General features: G+C 35.3%; 1 protein-coding gene across 1 annotated transcript in view; it reads right to left on the reverse strand.

Moving 5' to 3' along the window:
• Positions 1 to 379: 379 nt before the first annotated feature.
• LOC140157220 (neuralized-like protein 4) overlaps positions 380 to 24,271 on the reverse strand; it is a 66,440-nt gene continuing 42,548 nt past the window's right edge. The window contains 15 exon segments of the mRNA XM_072180337.1: positions 380 to 1,762; positions 4,204 to 4,351; positions 6,123 to 6,386; positions 7,798 to 7,905; positions 8,286 to 8,373; positions 9,350 to 9,526; positions 10,314 to 10,472; positions 11,354 to 11,518; positions 15,203 to 15,337; positions 15,969 to 16,067; positions 17,341 to 17,550; positions 19,266 to 19,414; positions 20,195 to 20,317; positions 22,299 to 22,468; positions 23,289 to 23,367. Of these exon segments, the coding sequence (XP_072036438.1) occupies positions 1,531 to 1,762; positions 4,204 to 4,351; positions 6,123 to 6,386; positions 7,798 to 7,905; positions 8,286 to 8,373; positions 9,350 to 9,526; positions 10,314 to 10,472; positions 11,354 to 11,518; positions 15,203 to 15,337; positions 15,969 to 16,067; positions 17,341 to 17,550; positions 19,266 to 19,414; positions 20,195 to 20,317; positions 22,299 to 22,468; positions 23,289 to 23,367 (2,306 nt within the window). The 3' untranslated portion in view covers positions 380 to 1,530.

Here is a 24,271-nt window from a genome sequence, read left to right on the forward strand (position 1 = left end):
CTTTGTTACCGTATTACATGTACTTGATTTTTAGAGAAGAAATGATGTTGACAAAGAAAGATAAGAGACGAGGAAACAGAAAGGACCTCCCTTGCCTTTTACTCTTGATCAATGTATTACAAAATGGCAGAACTTAGCTTGTCTTGGCAGGAAAAAATAGCAAAGCTCAGAGACACATCTCTGACTTTGGTTATTTGAAAGCCTTTTAATAGTTTATGACACACACACAATGTATAATAACTTTAAATAGGCAAGATTGGTACAAAAATGTCACTTGGTAAGGAGAGTTTTGATGCAACATAAATGTGTTCAGGTTTAGATACATATATGAATGAACAATTTTTATGTTGTATTGAACAATTAACAAACACACAGTGCATGACTAATAGTCTTTGTGTAGCTCTGAAATGACTTGTTATTCTTGCTGCGAGTATGAACATGAAATTCAAATATGTCATCAACCACTATGAATGGGCTGTAACGTCGGCTGTGCATGTTTTGAGATATGGCCATTGCACCTCTCAAGCAACAATAGAAACAAAGGATTCTCAACTCTTTTACTGATTTTTACTACCTTGCAAACAAGCAATAGTGCCATGTAATATATCATTGTAAAGCTTTTGACTGTCCAATATCTCAAAATGTGAAAACACCCACATTACAACCTATCTGTGGTTGACGGTCACATACCGTTAACGTTCGCCTAATGGTGCATCTGGGCTCCTTTGCCTTGTGGTAAATTTCATGTGCAAATAGAGACTCCCTCCTCTGAAATCCCAACAAGAATTTAAGTTTTGTGCCCTTAGTTGCTGGTGGGAATTTTACAGGAGGCGCTTTTAGGTTGTGCTTGAAATTCCACTTATGTCAAGTGAGCCCATAGCGCCATTAGGCGAATGTTTACGGTATAGGTATAGCAGAGAAACTGAGCACAAATACAAATTACTTACATTGTCAAGTTTATGTCTGTCCTTTTTCATATCCTGCAGTGAATTCAAGCAAATAAGCCAATGGCCCCAGACTTGTTACATGCATGATTGGCCAAGCAGCAATGCTACGTCTAGCTTCTTATTGCCAACACATGTAGCATACAGGTCCAGGAAAAACACACCATAGATATTTTAACATCCTTTGAACAGAAATAAAATACTCAGTAATTATTTGCATCTCACATTGTGTAATTGGGAGCTTAAATTGCTTACAAAGGTATACACATGGATATTCATACGTAGTGGCAGATAAGATGATTAAAGAAAATATAGTGTAGAAGTTGAATTCTTTAAATCATCTGCTTACATAAGGTGTTCAACATTCTTTAAAAAGATGTTTTTCCTTTTCTTTTTTCAATTCGGCAGACTCATATTAATGTCCAACCCATCTTGCATCTGCAAATGGCTGACAGCGCTGTATTGTATTTTCCAAAATAAATATCCTATATCGTCCTGTCGTTCACAAACCATATAAAAAACTATTTCATGTTCAAATATCGTAATACTGTTGTAAAAAAATGCTGTTCTGTAAACACTCCTGAAACTATGTCGGACTACCACCTTCGATTTTGATTAGCAACGCCACTGGTACAATAGCGGCTCTCTCTTCCGTCATCCACTCTATCTCGTTGTTATCGATATGACTATCTATGAGGTGGTTGGCTTGCGAACCGGAACGGATTGTCTGTTTTCCCATCTGGTAGCAACCAGGACGGATACGAACTTGGAAAGCGACTTTCACTTGAACTTTCTTCTGCTGATTAGGTAAGGTGATGCTGTATATTGGAAATCAAACATAAGAAAAAAAACATTAAACTATAATATAGGTCCCCATGTTTGACAACAAAATGTTCTCAGCAGAACCATATTAAAACAACTTACATTGCATGACATCTTCGATGATATATTTTAAAAACTTATACTAGCACATTTGTACATGATGTTTGCAGTTAGGCCAAATAAAAAAATAAACATGTTTCACGTCCCCTCCCGCTTCCTTTTTTGAGGTTTCCTCAAATATATTTTTATTTTTTGAAATTCAGTAATAACTTTTCAAAAAATATGTCTAGGAAGTTGGGATGCTTTATATAGCCTTGATAAGATATAAGAAACATTTTAGGAAGGTTTTGTGATCATTAGAGGGGGTGTAACTCTCAGAACAACAAATAAAAAAGGGCCTCCTCCTTATTCCAGGCATTATATTGTATACGCTAAAACAGCTCTAAGTATGGGTATTTACACCAATTTTGCGATAAAAATAGAAAATAAAAAGCCCCTCTTCCTCCTTTTTTTTCAAAAACCTGGACGTGAAACATGTTTTATTTTTTACTTGGCCTTATCTGCTGTACAGCACATTGAAACTTTGGTATTCTACTATGATCAGCTTATAATAGGCGAGAAATATTTGTTTTTTTGTTCTGTGCGCGTCAATAACGTCCCAACTTATGCCTGCATAAATTTACAAAATGGTGCGTCAGTCAAGCAATACGCAAAGCGCGGATCGCGTAGGTGGTGCGCCAAGCTGTTTCACTGTTTGTCAGGGTGTCAAACCCCCAACTTTTTATTTTTCTGCCAAGCGTTTTAGCCATACGCCCTTTTCACCAGAAATTGAACCCCCCACGATTTTGTGACATTATAGTTGTCAAATTCAGAAGCTTCTTTGCTACAGCAATAACATAGTCACTTCCGGGTTCTCTCAATCTGCACCCGCAATTATCCATTTCAGAGTACATTATATTGGCACAGTTACTCGCCCCAAAAGGTCCCTGAACGAACTGTGCGTTGCTTTTTTCAAAGCCATTTTTATCATCAATTTCATTTCGTTCGGAAGACAACAACATGTGTGAACTTCTGCACATGGCTGACATCCTGAATCGATTCCGATACATCATCTCTACACAGCCGCTGTGGTTCCGCTGGCTCCACTTCTAGTGTGGAGCGAATGGGCCAAAGCAGCTGTGTAGAGACTGACTATTAAATCATCGCCATTCATAAAATTCATGGCTCGTCGATTCTGCTATGGGTGATGTTTAAGAGTTGAAAACATCAGCATTTATTCAAAATTTACAAATAAAATATGAATGTTTTCGAAAAGATCATCATATTACTTTATTATAATTTTTTTTCCAATTGGTAGCTTTACCCACACGCTTCATATATTGCTCCCACGCTTTTTAGAAACCCACTCTTTATATAGCAAAATTTTAACCCCCACCATTTTTACCGATTTTCGGAATTCCAAACCCCCTCGCTGTAGAAAGCGTGCCGGACAAACAATGTGTTTGTACAATATTCTACATCAATCCACGATGTTATGAGACCCGTCAATTACAAGCTGATCAAAGCATGCAATTTGTTAATGTTAATTTGATAATTTTTCATTTTCTCTTGTACTGACTAAAACACATTTTTCTGTGCTTTTCATACATACAATACAATACAGATTCATACTGCGCACATATTCACCCTGCAGGGCATTCATACAGGTGGCATTTGAAAATATTGTGCACATCGGGGCTTTTGATTCTTTGCAATTGAACTGCGTTGTTGTTGTATTTCAGTAATTTCACAATGTGTTTGTATGGTTATTTGCAAGTTCTTTTTCACCTTGGAGACAGAATGGCCTGCTCAAATTGTACCTGGGTCTGGACTTATGCACCATGAAAACACCCCTTATAAATTACCACAAAACTATGATCCAATCAGCCCACAGTTGGCAATAATGAAATTACGATAGGCAAGAAGAACAAAAACAGTAAAAAACATGAGAAAATGGACAAATCGAAATGGTCATAAGTTTGCAACCAAGTATGCCAGGAACGTAGCGATTTTAACATCAGTAAGCTTATGTACTGAGCAAGTTAGTTATGGTAAGAACTCAATTTTCAAAAGTTCCTACTTTGTTCTATGTCACATATGTGACCCCTCGGCACAACTGAGCCCTGAAGTCGCCAATCATCATTTTTGAGATATTCAACCAAAATATTCTGCTTGAAATTAGCTTTAAAATGATGTATATCATGTCTATAGTACTTGATATTTAAGTAGTGAAAATCAATAAAACAGTCAATAAATCCTTTGTTTCCTATTGTTTATTGTTAAGTTCAATGGAGCATATCTCAATAGTGGCACTGGCGACATCCGGGCTCAGTTGTGCTGAGGGGTCACATATGGTAAATTATCAGCGCAGAGAATATCATACATGTTGTCTACTTACGATGCAGGTTTCGCGTAAGCTGCATGACTAGAGTACTTCATAGAAGGTGACACAAAGATCTGTTTGGTGTTGAAGTTTTGGGGTTTAAAGTGCTCGTTGAAGTGACCCTTACGTTCTCGTAGGGATATACCACCTAATGTTACATCACCTGTGTGGTGTAGGAAGTCAGAAAATAAAACAATGATTATCTGAGAATACCAGTAAAGCAAAGTTACAACTACAAATATCTGCCACTGTTCACATTCTTCATACGAGGGTAAGGTGATGTAGCAGCTCATGCAATTTTTTCTCAAGGAAGTTACCCACAACTTGGTCAATTTCACCAAGTTTGTTTGCAATAACTGCAGGTAAAGTGTTCATAATATGAACATATTATAAGACCAAATTTTAAATAAAAGTGTAAACTTAATAATGCTCGGTGGACAAGCCTTATATTAAGTATGCCTGGACCAGGAACTTAAATTGAGCTCCTGGTCCCAAAGATGGCTCCTGGCCTATAGTTTGTAGCATAAAACATTGGACACACCCGGAGCCAAAACTTGGCAACCATCAGCAAACCACAGCTCCTGCTTATAATACTTTGTAAATTTAATATCTGCTTCAGTAAGTGCAATTAATTTCTTTTAATAATCTTATTGTGTTTTTCAATGTTAATTTTTATGTTTTTTATGTCATTATTATTGTAATATTTCATGTAATTTGGCCTCCGGGCCACAAATTGAAATAAATTTAATCTGAATCTGAAATATAAACCTTGTTTAGTGGATACACTGACTGACACACCAATTATGGTTCTTTCTTCATGAAATTCATACTCTGTCAAGATTTCATTGACGGATTGTACAGCTACCTTCCGTAAGCTGTATAAGCCCTCAACAAAGTCTTGACACTAGTCAAACATTGTGTAGAATTACATGAAGGATCCATCCAAATCACACTGCCATAACCCAGGGAGTACTCTAACTTTGGTTTGGGTAGGGATGTGCTGCTGAGAATTTAAAAGTGGACCAATCCATATACCAATTTTCCAAAAATTTTCCTCTTGTGTTATTTTTATTATTATTATTAAAAAACATTTATAAGGCGCCTTTTCAATAAAGGCCAAAGCGCCTTACAATATTAAAAACATCATTACACAATTGAAAATATAATACACAAACATGTTAAAAGCGAGAAAATGAAATGCATAAAATAAACAATAATTATTTCAAAAGAGCTTTAAAAATATACAAAATAACATCAATATTTTTGAAAGGGCATTGTAAACAATATACATACCATTATAAAATCAGACAAATAATTTTCAAGAAAAATAGTACTCCTTTGGTAACAAATACGTTTTAAGCATTTTCTTGAAGTACTGAACATTGGATGCATTAAGAATAAAAATGGGGAGAACATTCCAAAGTTTGGGTCCTAAGAAAGAAAACTATCACCAATGACGCAAAGATTGAATGGAACCCTGAGACGGGTCTTGTCTTGGGAATATCTTATACAAATTGTGTTTTCATTTCTGCATTTTGTAAGATTGTGGACACGCATACATAACTACGAATAAATGGAGTGCAAGAACAGGGACCTCTGCTTAGTCTTTCATCCATTACTTGGGGGAATAGTATGCAGGGGTGTGAGTGACCTTAGGAAAAAAAGTCTAAAAACAGGTATGTAAAGTCTGAAACTTTGAAAGCTCCTATTATTATTATCATTATTATTATTATGTATATTTTTTGAATTTCTATGTTTAAGATGAAACCAAATAAATGAATCTGAATCTGAAACTGAAAGTGTCAAGCATCTCAAGCTTATTTTTCCTCATGAGTATGAGTCACGCTGGAGAAAAAGAGAGGGGGGGGGGACCCGCATTCCACATTGGATTTTAAAAACTTCAAGCACAAAGACTTTTTAATCATTGGCCTTACCTGGAAGCATGAGCATGCCACTGTCTAGGATGGGTCTAACAGCACTGACAACTGTTCCATGATATGCTACATTCCATTGCTCAAATATATTGAGCTCCTCTGCCCTTGGTGGCGTCCTCAATGCGTACTTGCACCAGCCAAACGGTTTGGTATACACACGTCCGCCATCTGTGCCTGCAGCACCGTGCATGTCTTCGCCTCTAACTTTACAACATTTGTCGCAGTAGCATTTGTTGTATTTACTATTGGTGTCAAAGTAACCATCTGGAATGTAATAAGTGAGTGAAAAGAATTGATTGATGATATATGAAATGTACCGAAATAAGTCATTTGGCACATTTGTCTCATTTCAAGCAAAGCTAACTTTCTCAATTTAAAGGTGACTCCCCACACTGTGTAATAATGTGAGCATCGAAGATGACATATTCTGGGATAAATCAGGGACCTTGTATGGAGGGACTGGAAATGCCTTCCATCCATTGTACCATGCGAGTTGCTGGTTTACAAATTATCCTCAGTTGAGCAAGCATGAATAATACGTTGATCAATAGACCCTAGTACGAATCCAAGCACAGTTACAACACTGCGCTTGGCTTGTCTTGTACATTGCGAAAGGAGCCTACATGTTTGCTAGTATAATGACAGACTCTAGAAATGCCAACATAAATCTTCAAAGAACATCTTCAGTATCAAAATCAGTAGGAATACCAAGCGTACGGTGTACACATTCCAGAAAAAATATAATTTTGTTTGTTCTAGCATTCTGTATCTCCACAAAGTTATCACATTTTGTCTCTAAAATCCTATGTAAATGATTCTCGATGCTACACAGAAATTATTTTCGACAAAGGATAGACATTTTACACAATTTGTCATAACTTAAAAAGATATTGGAATACTTTGATGTGTTTTTGATATTTTGTAGAGCAACATGAGTAAATAATAAAATTCAAACATCGCACCCTCGGCGCAACTCGCATACAAACGAAGGTCGTGAAAGATAATCTGATAACAATAGCTTGACAATAGCTATCAATAATCCCGTTTCCAGTCCCTTTATACACGGTCCCTGGTTAAATTTACAAGGGTCATTTCGGGTCATCAGGCCATATTTCATCAAAAACTGACTGTTTTTTCATTATATAGTGGCCATTAAATAGAATCTCTTGCAAACTATTGGCAGTGCAAGTACAACCAAAATCAGTAAATAAGGAGCATGTTTTGGTAAAGATGTCTTAAATTTTGAAATGTAGGCAAAAAGTGACTATTTTGACACTGAAAACTTTATTTACATATATCTATAATAAGCGAGGGTAAAACGACACAACAAGATTCTTATTGTGGCCGCCTGCACAGGTACACCGTCACCAAGGTACCCAACTGGTGCACATTAAGTACGAACAGCAGTGGTACTGCACTGGTACTCCCTTGGTTCTGCACAGTACCAGCCAAGTAAGTACCATGTCAACAGTGTACCTGTGCAGGCGGCTCCAATAGCAATCTTGTAGTAGTTTAAATCTTGTTGAATGTTTGGACAAAACAGTCTTTTGATTTGTTACTTATTATTGTGAAATTGACTTTGATAAAGATTCTACTAAGATCAAAAGCTCAAGCCACTAAATAAAACTTTAAATTTTACTTTATTTCTATTTCTACCTCTCAAAACAAAACTTACCTGGTAGACCTAGGCTAGCTTTGACTCTTAGACATTGGTCATAGTATTCACAATTCACACAGCCTGGACTTGGATTGTTTTCTGACAATGGTGAGTTCTCCTTCAAATCTGAAAATTAAAACAATCATACAAATTATCATTTGCTTGTCATTTAGCCTATAGCTTAGGCACAACAATTGGGCATTTTAGTTAAAATCCACACACAGGACGGTGTCGACTGATCAAAATTTCCAAATTTTCTTGCAAAATTCAAATATTTGAGAATTTATATTTACATGACCATGTTAATCAGTATGAAAGCAGTATTACAATGAGTACAAACAAGCTTGGTATTGGTTCTGTGATTGTTGAAATAGCTCTTGATATTTTGAGAAAATAAGTCCAAACTTATATTGAAGCCTAATGCCAGCAAACATAGCATTATCTGGATGTGGCATGATGACCATATTCAGCAGTGACTATAGAATTGATTTCTGAAATAATCTCACCATTTTCTAGTGATGCCTTTTCCCTTTCTCCTTCATCAATACTACCACCTTGTGCAAGAGGCTCCAGCTCTGCATTGATGAGAGTTACCTGTAATAAATGAATTTGAAGGTAATAATTAATGATTTATTAATTAATGAAACTAGATTTTCTTTGATGGAACCATCCCAAATACCCGCATTGGGCTATTCCAGTTGAGAACCATACACCCCCTATGGAAGACATGACCTTAATCTTCAATCCTTATTATTCCACATAGGGAGTGTGAATTTCAAATGGAATTCAAACTCTAAAGATTAAGAACATGTCTTCCACAGAGGGTGTATGGATATCAATTGGAATAGCCCATTTAGGTTTAAGAAACTTGTTGTTTTTTGCTGGAACCATCCCAAACGCCCACATTTTGACAGCTTGTCTGAAAGATAATCACAACATGTGGTTCAAATTTTTAGTCTTTTCAAAATTATTAGACTATATTTCAGAGCTGCCAAACTAAATTTCTCACATATTTGCAGCATTGTCAAGATTTTCAAATTTTCATGTACATAATTAATTTTAGTATTCTGTAGTGATTTGCACACAAAATGACATATTTTGACATTTGCAACATATTTAAACAATTTTCAGAACGAACTAATCCTGGTTTCTCTTTTTGAATATTTTTGATGAACAGTACAACATTTCTTGATTCCTCCATTATCAATACACTTAAAAAAGATACCTGAACAACACTAATTAAAGTTTTTAATGATTAAAGTAAAACAATTTGAAAATCAAATTAATACCATTACTATCTTGAACAGTACCGAAGTTATTAACTTTTTATATATCCAGTTTCTTGCTCTTTATTTGTGCCTTTATCTCTGGTTTATTGTTTGACTTTGGTCTGATTGGATCAGATCGTGTTACAATTGTTGTGCTTGTCTTTAACTTCTCTCTCACTGCTTTCAACTGTCTACATCAATTCACAAGACTGGAAGATAATGGCTCTACAATAACATACAAGTGAGGCAGCCACACACAGTCAAACACACAATATCCATCTTTATAACCAAACTCCACTTACCTGTTCACACTGCCCATATAAGTCCACCACAGCATAACACGTCTGTGGTAGTTCCTGTGCTATAATGCCATAATCCTTCTTATCTACAAACAGACGTAAACCATCACCTTCTATTCTCATACCAACAGTGCTGCCTTCATTGAGTTGATCTAAGCTCACACCAAGGTTACCTCTCACCTATACAAAATAAAAGCAGGACAAATTTTAAACATCAAACTACAACACACAAAAAAGCAAATTGCTCTCAAAACAAGTATCATATTTGACCTAATTAGCACCCTCCCCTAATAAGCCCTTTTGCAATTTTGGTTGCGCATCATGGCAAGGGCGAGATTCCTTGCTTGGGAGATAAACATTGAGGACTTGCCAAAATGCCAATGCCATAGTATTTCAAAGAGGGTGAACTCTGCACTTTGTAAGAAACACTTCCTACATGTGTTTTGCATATTTTTTGGTCTCTGTGCCTTCAGAACACTTGCATTAAGACAACAAAAGTATTGATGAACTAACTAGAAACTGATAGTATGAAAACAATGAAGAAATATCGAGAGGAAATCACTTTCAGGCATGTTTCATCACACTCATTGTCATTTCTCAAAAAGACACAGATGTTGATATGCAGTTCATGTGCAGTCCGAGATTTTCAAAATTGCTAAAGGGCTTATAAGCAAATTCACACTCTCAGTGAGGAAGATTAAGGTCATGTCTTCCATAAGGGGTGTATGGATTTCAACTGGAATACCGTAAAAACTCGATAGTTAGCATATGTGCTTACTATCAAGCGCTTTTGAAAACATGAAATTGTACCAAAGTCTGACGCTTCACCAACTGAGCTAATGGGGTTGAGACACACATTTTCAGGGGCTCTTCATGTTTGCATGTTTTAAAAGTGCTTGATAGTAAGCACATATGCTAACTATCGAGTTTTTACGGTAGTCCATTTATTACTTCCCATAATACATACCTTGTGTGTGTTATGAAATACAGCATCACCCTGTACAATCCAGCCCAATTTCTTGACAGCACTAGCCGTAGCAGGGAAGTTGAGTCTCTCTGGTGATAGGCCTACAACGCCTACTTTGAGTGACGATGTCCAGTCACCATTCAGCTTATCTACTCTTATCTGAAAGGATAAATATAAAGAAAAAGAAAAAAGTTTACAATCTGTGGCAGCAAAGCTCAAATAGTGGTCCTGAGTGTGACGTAGTTACCACATGGTTACATGCAATCATGACTGAATGCTCAACTCTGTTAACAAAGGCATACCAATATCTCAAAGGTGTGATCTGTAAGGTAGTCAATTCAAACTCCCAAAATGATCAAACAATGAAAATATATTATTTACTTGTATTAAGCCTTCTCAGAGTTACCCTAGTATGAAGACAGGCACTGCACAGCAGAATAAAGCTGTTTATAGAACTCATACAAATATTCTTATCATATGATTGGTCAATTACTATTGAATATTTTTGCTATTTAAAGAAAAAGACTATTGCACTCCATGACAGTGCAATAGTCCAATTTCATTGCACTGGCGTGCAGCTACCATGGCTGTATATATCGCAAATGGTGACCACCTCGGTGATATATCGCAAATGGTGACCACCTCGACCAGCCAATTATAGCTGTGTGTCGCTTCTAAAATAAATAGTGTTTTTGTAATTTTGTACATATTTTGGTAATTTATATTGTTTTCCTGGTGATTTATAAAATTAAGTAGAAGATAAAGGATTTTATATGAATTATATAAAACAAATATTGAATGGTGTTTTTTTTGTTCAATGGAAAGAATATTTTCATTCAGTGAAACATGAACTGTTCCATTCAATTTGGCAAAGCCTTGTTGAATGGAACAGTCCATATTTCACCTCATGAAAATATTCTTACCATTGAACTCATAAACATTCAATATTTGTATACTAATCCCTCAAAGAAGTCTTGACAATAAGCTAATATTGTTTGTGCAGGTTTACATGACAGACAGACCCATATTTTCCAACTTACTTCAAATAGTGTATTTCTTGGCACAGGTCTATTGCTCACAACCATGGCCTGATTGTAGCTAGCAGTCCGCTCTGCAGTCAGCTTATTCTCCGTCAGCTTGATATTTTTACCATGGTTGATATGAAATTGAAATGTTGACGGCGAATCAGAACAAGTGGATTCATCCTGAAAAGGTAAACAAAACAAAATATATATCAATAAAAGAAGATTACTTGTGCTGTTATCAACATTTACAATTAGAACATTTTCCATACCCATCATTTTGTTTCTTACTTAAGTGTGTTGCAGAGTTCATTTTTTGTGAATGTTACCCCTTAATAGACAACTAATTTCTTTATGGACGAATTACTGGAAAACTATAAAATAGGTCACAATATAATGTGGTGTTGTATTGACAAAGAGAATTAATTTGGTATATTAAAGACCCTTTCAGTGATCCCAGCAAAAGTGTAAACAAATTAAAATTGATTATAAATTGCTTAGAAGTGAAGGGTAAGTCATTCAAATTGTCATTTGGTATTTTTGAAATGAAAAATTTGGCAAAAAACGAAGAAAAGAGCATTATTGTCAAAGTTGAAGCCCCATTCAAATACATGTAGCTAATTTATACTGTCAGTATATGGGCAATTCCATGTTACTCGCGTTACATTTTTGATAAAATCAGCACATTCAATGTCATATAAATACAATTGAACAAGGAGTTGGTTTATTCATCTTCTCTCCACATGTACTTACTGACCCAATGTATCAAATCACGTAAACTTTAATTTTGTAAATAACTAGATGAAACATTTATAGCAAAAAAATGTGATTGTGACTCGCGTTCTGAAAAATTACACCTTCAAAATTAGGCTTTTACTTGTTTAATATTTCTCCTCAAACAAACAGCTGCAGACAAAAGTTTATACCACTAAGCAATTACCTTATATCTCAGCTGTATTACAGAAACAAACACCAAGTATATTTGAGATTGGTATTTTTAAAATGGCCAACTTTAGCTAAATTGGTGCGTGACTCGCGTTACGTGACTCGCGTTACGCTCACTATTTTGATTACATGGTCCCACTTTGAAAGCTTTAAACACGCTCACTTTCATTTCCATTGTGGTCAGTTTTACTTTAGCACTATAAAAATACTGTAATTCAGCATTAAAAAGGACCCTCTCCTCTGGGGTAGGGTGGTGGGGTGGTGTGGTGGGGTGGTTCGGGGGCTAATGATGGAAATTTAAAAAAACTGGCAATTTGAATAAGAATACAATTTTCATATACATTTATTACATAAAATGCATTGAAAAACTGTATGGAAACATTCATATAAACCAGGCACAAAAAGAAACTTGTCAGTTATAGTCATCCTTGCTGTTCAACAACCTGATCATTTTGGATTATTCTGAAATATACATTTTGTTAATTGGACTTTGCTTTCTCACTTGACACCCTGTTCGTAAAAATTGAACAAGAATTGACCACGACATACGCCTCCAAACTCTCAAACCCCAAAATTAAAAGTTGCAATTTCAACGATTTTCAATGGGATGCATCGTTGTGTTGTACACAAGCACCACGGGCTGATTAATAAAGCACACAGTGTAACAGGCACAATTGAATTGTTAAAATTGCAACTTTCGATTTTGGGGTTTGGAGGCACATATCTTGGTCAATTTTTGCTCGATTTTCATGAACAGGATGTCAAACGAGAAAGCAAAATCCAACTAACAAAATGTATATTTCAGAATAATGCAAAATCATCAAGTTGTTGAACAGCAAGGGTGACTATAACTGATGAGTTTCTTGTTGTACCTGGTGTATACATGTAAAATTGATATAGACCATTTAAGGTTTGCAAAATGGGATCCTAAAAATTTTCCATATTTATGTGCAAAGAGGGGTAAGGATTTTTTGGCAGGCTGAGAAGAGGATCAAGCAATTGATGGCAGGCTGAGAGGGGAGGTCAGCTTATTGCAGAGCCCCTAGTAGCAAAATATAAAAGGCTGTCGCTGATCAATGTGGAACACGTTCCTCAGACTTGATTTATTCATCTTCTCTTTACATGTATCAAATCATGTAAACTTGTAATTTGTGAATAACTCTATGTAACGATGTAACATTTATTGGCAAAAATGTGGTTGTGACTTTTGTTACTAAAATTACCCCTTCTAAATTGAGCTTTTACTTTTTCAATATTTCTCCTCAAACAAGAAGCTGCACACAGTTTACCTTTTACTGCAGCTATACTACAGAAGCAAACATTGAGTACATTTGAGTTTGGTATTTTTAAAATGGCCAACTTAGTGTGTGACTCGCCTTACGTTACGTGACTGTTACACTCACTATTTGATAACACAGCCCAATTTGAAAGCTCTAAACATGCTCTATTTAATTTATATTGTGGAATTCAACTTTAAACATGACCTTCTGTTCTGGGGTTAGGTGGAGAAACTGGGGTGGAATGGTGGCAGTGGGTGTTTATAATGGGTGTTTATAATGGAAAGTCAAATTGTAAATTTGAATTCACAGATGGGGACAAAAACAATTTCCAGTCCTGCAATTTGTTAAGTGATGTACAATAATTATGAGTCATGGGGAGGGTAAAAGTGGGAGGGAGAAGTTTGAGTGATTATTTATGGATTATTTTCTAGCCCTACTGTATAGAGAGCTGTATAATATGTGTGACTCGCGTTACAATATCGTGACTCGCGTTACATTGTGACTCAGCGTTACCATTTTGAATAGTCTGTCTCTGGTGGTACAATTGTAGCAAACCAAAAACCTTATGAAATAATTATGAGTTATGACCCAAACCAGGAGGAAAATGAAAGGGCACAATTATAACCCTTTAGATTTTTTACTGCATTAAAAAGTTGTTCTTTTTGTGACTCGCGTTACATGCTTAACATTATACAACTTGCCGTGCCATCCTGACCATTACCAACACAGCTTCCTAATTTTTTATTTTTATTTTGACAAATTATGTATCAAACAACACTATCACAAAAAAAGAATTGTTTTTGTTCCATATATTAATGAGAAAAAAAATTAATTACTTTTGACTATCTGCTATTAACAAGATGTAGGAAAATACATTAAATCCTTCAAATCAATGAAAAAAAAATACTGCAGCTGATATTCATTTGAAAATTTATTTTTTGTTAACTTTAAAGGGTGTATAATCAAAATATATCATCAATCATTGCCAATTGCAAAGTTCATATTTTTGAAAAAATGTCATTTTAACATGGAATTGCCCATATCAATTACAGATTCATGTAAATTCCTTATTTTTGTCTTAAATACACAGCTTTCGGCTGAACCACAAGCAGGCTATGTTAACAATTTTATGACAATGACAAAGGTACCAAAATCTGAATTTTTATGATTTACGATCATCCGGATGAGCAAATCACTGAATGGGCCTTTAATACAATAATAGATTTATGAATGAGTGACATAAAACAACCATTAAGTCTTAAATTTGGGTAATTGCAGAAACACTCGGAGAATGATGTTTTGTCCCAACCAGTTCTGAAATGGAAAGTTTTGTCCCAACCAGTTATAAAATGGAACATCTTTCACCTCATTATTATTTCAACCATGACATTACAGATGGTTAATATTTATATACTCTTATCCCGTCTGATATTTAACAAAGCTTAACTACCTATTGAAGAATATTTCAACTCAATTAGCCTTATAGAAGTATGGTGTACACAAAAGGAGGGCAGTCTTCAAGTTGGGTAAAACCCAGCAAATTCAAAAGACTTTACCCACTTCGTGCAGCACCATCCTATTGTGTCCGCCATATCTCGTAAAGGCTAATGCTGAACTTTCCTCATAACAAGTCGGTACCTACCTCCTTTTCTGAATCTGACTCACTACTGGAAGATACAGATGGCGCCCTCACCGGTTCTACATTAGATAACGATGACGTGCTTGTAATACTGACTTTTTCTACAACACCGTAAAGATCTACAACAGCATAGCAGCCCTGTAAAGAAATTTATAGTTGATTGGTTTAGTAGCCAGTTTGTAACAATCACATTAATAATCCCCACCCATTTAGTAGAAAGAAAATTTAATTAATGAACAATTGTAAATTCACACATGCACAATTGGATAACACATGTGAAGGAATCTCTCTCTGCAACTGTCATAGCAGATGACAAAACGATTCATTTCCTGTCCTACATACACAGATGCAAATTATTAGGCTTTCGCCAGAATTCCCTTTTTCTTCTCCAGCAAAACCAAAAAAGATACATTTTTTCTCTAAGACCTGGCATATTTTGTTATGCACTTACATATCCATTTTCTTGTGTTTTACTGTTTTTGTTTGTGTTTTCGCTCTTTTTATTAATATTATTATTGCCGACTTTGAATTTTTAATTGTGACTAGATCAGATCCCGTTTGATTCCAGTTGAAATTCATATACTCCATATGGAAGACATCATCCTAATCTCCCACACAGGGGGTGCAGATTTTAAATGGAGTCACCCATTCAGGTAACCCCATTTGAAATTCACACTACCTGTATGGAAGATTAAGGTCATATCTTCCATAGACGGTGTATGGTTTTCAACTGGACTAGACCATTTAAATGAATTGCTGGATATCTTACCTTAGGGACATCAGTACATGCTATGCCTTTGTCTTCACCTTCTAAATACACATGCATTGTACTGTCTGAACACCGCTTTACACCAACTCTTTGTCCTTCCTGAATACGACAAACAAGAAAACATTGTATTAGGCATAAAAAACTTTATTTCCCATAGGTGGCCTGAATACCAAATTGCAAAATGCATTTTTTTTATATAAGGATCAGTTCAAATCACAAATATTAAATGCCAAATCAGTGCAGGTTAGGTTAGATATTATAGACTGATTTTCACAGCATTTATCGATTTCATATTGCTTATAAAAACTTGCTTGTAAAGAAAAAATTCTTTAAGAAATTTTGTTATTCATTTTGTGCTTAGAAATATAATCTTTGTCAGGATTTCTCAAATAATAAACCCCAAAATGCAGTAAAATTGCTCCACAAATGAAGGCTTGAGTGATAATTTCAAGTGGTTTTGATTTTTACATCAGCGAATTATGTACGGTACAGTTAACAAATGATATGTTAGACCATTACTTGAATTTGCTGCTGTAGTTAGGCATTCCTCTTTTGCTACATCTCAATCAAATGCTTTGGGGTAGCTGCAAAAAGCTTGCAAAATATGTACACCAGTTAATATGATGCTCATCTTTGCATCTAACTCTCTGGCTGATACAATAAGGAGGGAGGGTCACTGTTAAAGGTTTGCCAAACAGCTTTCTCTCTATTCGAACAAAAGTCTGCAAAGTTTGCAAGTTTGACACCCTCTCTGATAGGAGGGAGGAGCACTGTCTTAGGTTCGCCGAAGGGCTTACCAAAACAAATCGTACAAGTTCTCTTATCCCTCCTACCGTAATTGCAGCAATTTATCTCAGTTTAGGACTAGGACTAACAATTTTAGAAATAGTCCTCTTCCATTTTTCGTTGATCTCCTTAATAAATAGTTTGTGTTTTTGCCACCCAGAATTGTTCTGCATACACTATACTTGCAATGTCATTTTATACATGTTTAAAAAGTGTGATATTTCATAATATGATTTTAGAGACTTTTATAATCAATTTTCTAAATGTTAATTCAAATTGTATATTTTTGTGTGTTTTATATCTTGTGCAATGCCTGCCTAAATATTTAATTCTAATTGTTCTTATGTGTATTTTTATATTGTAATTTATTGTATGTAATTTGGCCTACGGGCCACGAATTGGCAATAAAATAAAATATCAATCAATCAAAGATCTCATCACTCTTTCAAGACTAGAGTGTCATTTTAAGGACTCCCAAAATGCTTTAGTCATTGAGTGTTTGAATATTTTAAAGATGATATAATTCTGCCAAACCATACCTCCGCCATGTCAAGGCTCCCTTGTTTATCTGAAAACCCCAACTTACTTGTAATCTTTCTAGTGTAGGTGCAAAGTTTTCCCTCTTTGTCTGTCCGCTAATCCTGATCTCTGGTCCCATCATCAACCAGGTCTTTTTCTCCAGTGCTGTTGCTGAGCTAGGCAGACACTGGCTCTCACCTAACTCCAATGGATTAAAGGTTGTCAGCCCTATGCATAATGACCCAGACCATGCTCGGCACACTTTGTCAACCTGGATCTGTAATGCAAATAAATATAAAGATATAAAAAAGAAGTTCTTCACCCATTTGTCAATAGTATCAACAGACTTGTATTATTAGTTATCGCACAAGATATTGCTACAGGTATCTCATTGGAAACCATGCTAAATACATAATTATAACACTGAATTTTGCTGAAAAAATAAGCTTGTAACTCAACATACTTTATTAAGGGGTGGGGTATGAACCTTTGGACAGTATTTATTGTGGGACATTAGAGCACATCAGACATATCGAATTGCATTCTGAATACGAAGAATGTCCTTCTGATATCAAATAATTTTGATTTTTGAAATTAGCAATGTAATACACATTTTATGGCAAATCATTAAAATTGATATTTTTGATATTTAACAGTACTTGAAGTAAACTTTATAAATCTGATGATTTATACTTAAAGTGTATGTAGGTGGGATGAAAAGCCGACGATCAATTGAAAATTTTGACCTTTTTGTATTGAATATATGGATTTTTTTCCCAAAACACCAAAAAAAAAATTATGGAAAAAAATCCATATCTTCAATATAAAATGTCAAAATTTTCAATTGATCGTCGGCTTTTCCTCCCAGCTACTTACACTTTAAGAATATATCATTAGATTTATAAAATTTATTTCGAGGACTGTTATATATCAAAAATTTGAAAAATATCAAATTTTAATAATTTGTCATAAAATTTGTATTATATCGTGAATTTCAAAAATGAAAATTATTTGATATCAGAAAGACATGCTTCAGATTCGAATGCAATTCGATACTTGAGGTGCTCTCATGTCCCAAAAAAATTCTGTCGAAACGCATATAAACACTCATTCTAGATCCCTTAAGGGGAGGTTATACCTAAGAATTAGTCCCTAGTTTGACAAAAGTACTAAGATAAGTCTTAGAGCAGTAACCAACCAAAATGGGCCTGCTGAATCTGGGTTTTTTCTAATTTTAAAATCAATGCATAGCTTTTGCTCCAATGGACTATTCAAATTGACAGTCATACCCCCTATGGAAGATGTGACCTTATTCTTCCACACAGGGCATGTGAATTTCAAATTGGGTTACCTAAACGGGTAAATCCATTTGAAATCTACAACCATTGTTTGCAAGATTAAGGTCATGTCTTAAGGCGTGGGTAGATTTCAACTGGTCCAATGCTACATAGGCTAACTGTTTGTGAATTATAGACCATTCTTATAATTGGCACGGTCCTGCCATTGATAGGGAATTATCACATTGATATCACATATTGTAAAATAACATAAGCAAGGTTAAAAAGGGTACCACATGATTATAAAATCCCTTTCCTTTTAGATATATGTATGTGTTTATAAATGGAATTCTGCAAATGAAGAGCTTATTTCCAAACCGTGTTAAGTCCACAACCCCATGTGTCTCATTTACTAGTGTGACACAATCACAATTACTTTGACAAGTTTGACATTAGCAACAATGAGTTGTACCATCAGCAAGCTAGTATTTACCATAACAATGCTGTATAACAATATGCAGACTATTGTTCTCATTTGGGAAACAAAGCCTCACACAGTATTGTTACTGTGCATCCATCCACTGTTTGCTTTGTAATGGTGCATTCATTTATAATACCTCCCATTGCAATATTGCACAGATAAATCAGAAACATGGGTTTGTGGACTTAACACGGTTTGGAAATAAGCTCTCCAAATAGAGCAACCAATACCCACCTCAAACAACTCTCCTGTCTTCATAGGATGAGCACTAAATAGTAAACCATTATCAAAGTTCTTCTTACGACTCGCTGATGAGTGATCTTCTGTTAACGTTACATTAGAGCCATGCACAGAATTGTAGAACTTGTGCTTCAAGGTTCCGACTGCAAATATAAACCAGTGCAAAAGATGGGTTAGTTCACACAAGTTATTTTTAATGCAATGAAATTGCTTTTCATCATTGTGAAAAAACAAGAATTTAAGACTAACTAAATTGAAACTTCTTTAACATCGATACACATTTTAGGAAATTTTATTATCATTGATACACATTTTAGCAACTTTTATCAAAGGGGCATTTCGTGATCCACAGCCTCATCCCCCACTTTTCTCAAAAAAAGTTGACTTTCATACCTCAGGAAAGCTCTGGCTACATAATGTTAATGTACAAAATTTCTTGAAGATTAATTCGTTTTTGGCAAAAATATTGTAATACACACAGTGGCCTATGGAAAAGTTTTAATACACATAATCATGCATAATTCGCAAACGCAAAATCAGAATCAACTGAAATTTTGGAAGTAAGCTTTTTGTGTGGAAATCTACTGAAAAATGTCATAAAACATAAAAAGAGAATGCTAGGATCACGAAATACTCCTTCAATTATCAAACACATTTCAGCAAACTTTAAAAGAGCACCACCACACATTCTTCATATTCAGGTGAGTTGATCAATACTTTGACTTAGCAAACATTTTTTCTTCAAATTTTTCATTTTTTTTTCTGACAAGTTAAAAAAAGCCCAAAATGGGCTACTTGGCAAAACTGATCTTGCTACGTGTGGGAGTCTGAGAAACAAACTTTTTTTTCTTAGCAACCTTTTCTACACACACAAGCTTTGTAGTCACCATGACTTATAACCTTTGACCTTGTAGTAGACTTACCTGTCAGTACTGAGTTGAGTGAATCTTGCAATGATAATGCAGATATGTGATTGTCATGGATTACTGCTGGTTTCAAGGTTACTTGTGAGCATTGACCATACAGGTCTATTACTGCATACACGCCTGAAAATAAACACAAAATAGAGGTGAATGAAAAGTTGAAGGTACTGAGGGGTTTGATGGTTCATCAATTTTTTTTATGATTGAGATGCTAGATAGAACCACCAAACTGACATGAAACTATTTGTAAAGTGTACCCATCAGTAACCATCAAGCTTAAGTTCTGGAAATTTCAATTCCATCACATATCCCACCTGCTACAGTTCTCACAACAAATTAGTAAATAGCATGTGATCAAGTCAGGTGAGCCAGTATATGAATATTGCCTGTCTATGAGTGTAATTGTTAAAATGTAATCACAAGGGGAAAGATGCATTGTTCTCAGAGAGTTAAATGGAACAATCCATCTTTCAACAAGTGATTATATTTCTACCATTACACCCATTAAAGTCAATTAATAATTTGTTTTATATCACTCATATATGTGACTCGTTCTGACAAAACCAGGAACAAGTCGCATTTTTGACATTTCATGATATGAATAAAAATGTCAGCATGGGACAATAAGCTTTAAAATGATACCAAAATTATATACATACGAGGGGGTATCAAAAAGTTTTAGAAATCGCCCAGAAGTGAAATAGGTATATCAATGAAATTTTGTCAGTGCAATCACAGGTCCGTATGTACACTATGATGCAAAAATGGTCTCATAAGAATGTTTACTTTTTTTACAGGCGCTAGATGTCAGTACCTGCCTATGTAACCGCATAACCAGCAAAATGGAGAAAATTGAAATAAAAATTCATTTTTCAAAAAGCAACAGTGACAATATCACAATCACCACCGAAGATAACTTTCATTTCATCATCGATTTTCTAGGCACTGCAACCCTTCAAATGCAGGATCTTAATAACGCTGCTTGCCTCAATTTTCTCAATCTTGCAGTTTATGCGCAGTAACTGGGGCAGCAGGTTATTAGCATCTAGCGTAAAAAAAAGTAAACATACTTATGAGACCATTTTTGCACCATAGTGTACATAAGGACCAGTGATTGCACTGACAAAATTTCATTGATATAGCTCTTTCACTTCTGGGCGATTTCTAAAACATTTTGATACCCACTCGTAGCATCAATACTTTTCAAGATTTTGTAAATGATATTATGAGTAATGGGCTAATTAGTTTCCTGGCTTACACAGGATTGAATAGCGATTATCATAGTTCAACTGTTTCAAGGATTTGAAATTCCACTTAGTTCCAAGGTCAAATACCATGAAATTAAGAATTTAAAAATTTGATTTTTTTTTTAAGGGAATGTCATCTTTAAAGGCCTATAACTCAAAAACATGCCTGACGACTTGTTCCGGGTTTTGTTGGAGCTGTGTCTAGCTAAGACACAAAGGGTCATAACCTTCTCTTGTCCAATCCAATCTTAAAAGATGGGGCTTCCTGCTACAAATCCATAGCACTTTAAAAGTTACAATGTATATTATTTTTATTTGTCTTTGTACATCCCAGTGGTGTGATTCAAAGCTTGTGAAATATCCTGAAAGTAGTAGAAAATAAAATTGGATAAATTTTGGCCACAAACATCCTGAAATCAGGAAAAATCCTGAAGAATCACAACCCTGAATCATCCCTCATCATGTATGAGATGGCATAGCTAAGTTATGACAACAGAATTAGAGAAGGAGAACCAAAACTCGACCGCCATCTTGATACAGGCATGGAGCAAAAATTGGGGTTATTCGGTTTCCCTCGGAATGGCCTCGAGGCATTAGTTGTCATGCAAGCGCAACATGGATGATGGGCGCATTTGAGAGACGCACTTGATGCAACCTGCACGCGAGTACCAAGACGCTTCAGATGAGACACAGAATTGTTTCGTTCGTCTCCAAGCACCATCTGCAAGGACCCGAATACCCCCATTTTTCTCCCAATAGCTGACGGCGCCACTGTATGTGGCGGAATAGGGAGTTCCGGTTCTCCTTCTCTAATTCTGTGATTATGACACTTCAATATGCATCCCTGGTTGACTTACCTTGTGGGACATTTTCACACGCTATTCCCTGATCGATACCATCAAGAAAGAAGTGCAGCTTCCCCTCCTGTGTTCTCACCATGCCGATCCTAGAACCCTCTCCTAGAGTGTCAAGGTCAAGCTTATAATTATTGTTGACTGTGATACCATCTTTCATAATAGCTGCTCCACTGGAATGAGAGAAAACATGCACACTTTTTAATACACATTTTTAGTATAAGGCAACAAAAAAAAAGAACCCAAAACGGTAGGGTTGGTCGGTCGGTCGGTCAGGATTCTTTTTTCTTTTTTTTTCTGGAGGCTACAATGACAATACAATATCATCAAAATTTTGTTAGACAATTTTCAGTCAACAATAATAAATTTTGGCCCAAAAATGACTGATTTTACATGATTTTAGCAAAAAGTAAAAAAAGTCTCCAAAAACATAACATCTGGGTCGGCAAACCAGGTTTTTTTTCATCGCCTTACCCCAACCTTTTTTATTTGTATGATTTTGAAAAAGATGAATGCATCTACAAGTAAATTTGCATAGAAATTCAAATAATGTACCCACACAGAGAAGGTTGGTTTTCAAACCTTCATTCAAGATAAACAAGTGCCACAATAAAAGATTTTTATCTTAAATTACCAATCTTAAAAACCACAAGGCATGTCAACAGGGTTTGAACTAAACTAGAGACCAAAGTTTTCCGTTTTACCAGTAAAGAAAATGGAATTCAGTGTTTTAGTGGAAAACCAGTTTATGTCATAACTTCTTGGAGAAGCTTTGTCAGACTAATTAATGTCATTTTAAGCTTTGCATGACCTTAAACACTCCAATTTCATGCTAACAATAATGGTCTGTCTATGTTGAGTTGGTGCAATTTTGCAATTTGAAAACTGTTGGAAACTGGTATTGCAATTCACAAAACGGAATTTGCCTTTTAGAAAACGGAAAGCGTTAGTCTAAACTAAACCCCCTTGGCAATGTCTCTTGAGTTAGCCTACCTGAGCATCCATGTGCCATGACTCATATCTGTCATAGTACTTGGGAAGTCCAGATCCTCTGGTAAAATGCTTGTTACACCTATAGAAAGAATATAAATATGTAGAGTTGACAAGATACACTAATCACTCAAGTATTGATGTTCACATAATTGGATACAGTATGAAGTCTAGCTTGTAAGAGAATGAACAAAATCAAAATTTACTGAGCCTTTTGAGGTCACATTATTTTGTTAGTTAATGCAAGAAAGTCATGTGTAAAATGACTATCATATTACCAGAGAAACAAAAAGTGGTTGCCATCCATCCCTAATTTGAACATTAAAACCTAACACTATACCATTTTTTCACCCTAATTTTTCAGTGACGTTAGCGTAATTAGGTAGCTGTTTCGGTCGCGCAAGTATGTGGTGTCTTTACATACGTGTGTATGTATGCCAGCATTTCGAGCAAACACTAGCGATTTGAGGCTGCACCCAATGAAAGTGCCCTGACGTCCCTGCCACATCAGGGTAAAAAATGGTATATTTGGAAAATCAAATTCTTTAAAACTTATGTATAACATAAACTGTTGTCCCTTTCAAGCATTCATGCAAAAAGATCATGTAAATGTTCATTGTAAATGTGACTAATTCTTCATGGAATTACTGACATTTAATACAGTGTAAAACTGGTAGTCTACAGTGTTTTTATTATGATCATGTAATAAATTGATATCAAATGAAGGATCCTATTTTTCTCATTAACATACTTTAATTAAGAGTTCCAAATCGGTGTATTTCCGAAGATATCATAAAAAAACTGCTGAATTAGTCAAAAATGTGGTATACCATATTCGAGACTAATTCGGCAGTTTTTTGACAATTTCTTCGTTAATATACCGATTTGGAACGCCTAATTTCAATATGTTAATGAGAAAAATATGAGCTTTCACCTGATACCAAAATCTGCATTTTGATAGGGTAAAGTTGGGGATGAGGCTGTCA

This window comes from Amphiura filiformis, chromosome 7, assembly GCF_039555335.1.
Source record: "Amphiura filiformis chromosome 7, Afil_fr2py, whole genome shotgun sequence".
In the NCBI taxonomy this organism is placed as follows: Eukaryota; Metazoa; Echinodermata; class Ophiuroidea; order Amphilepidida; family Amphiuridae; genus Amphiura; species Amphiura filiformis.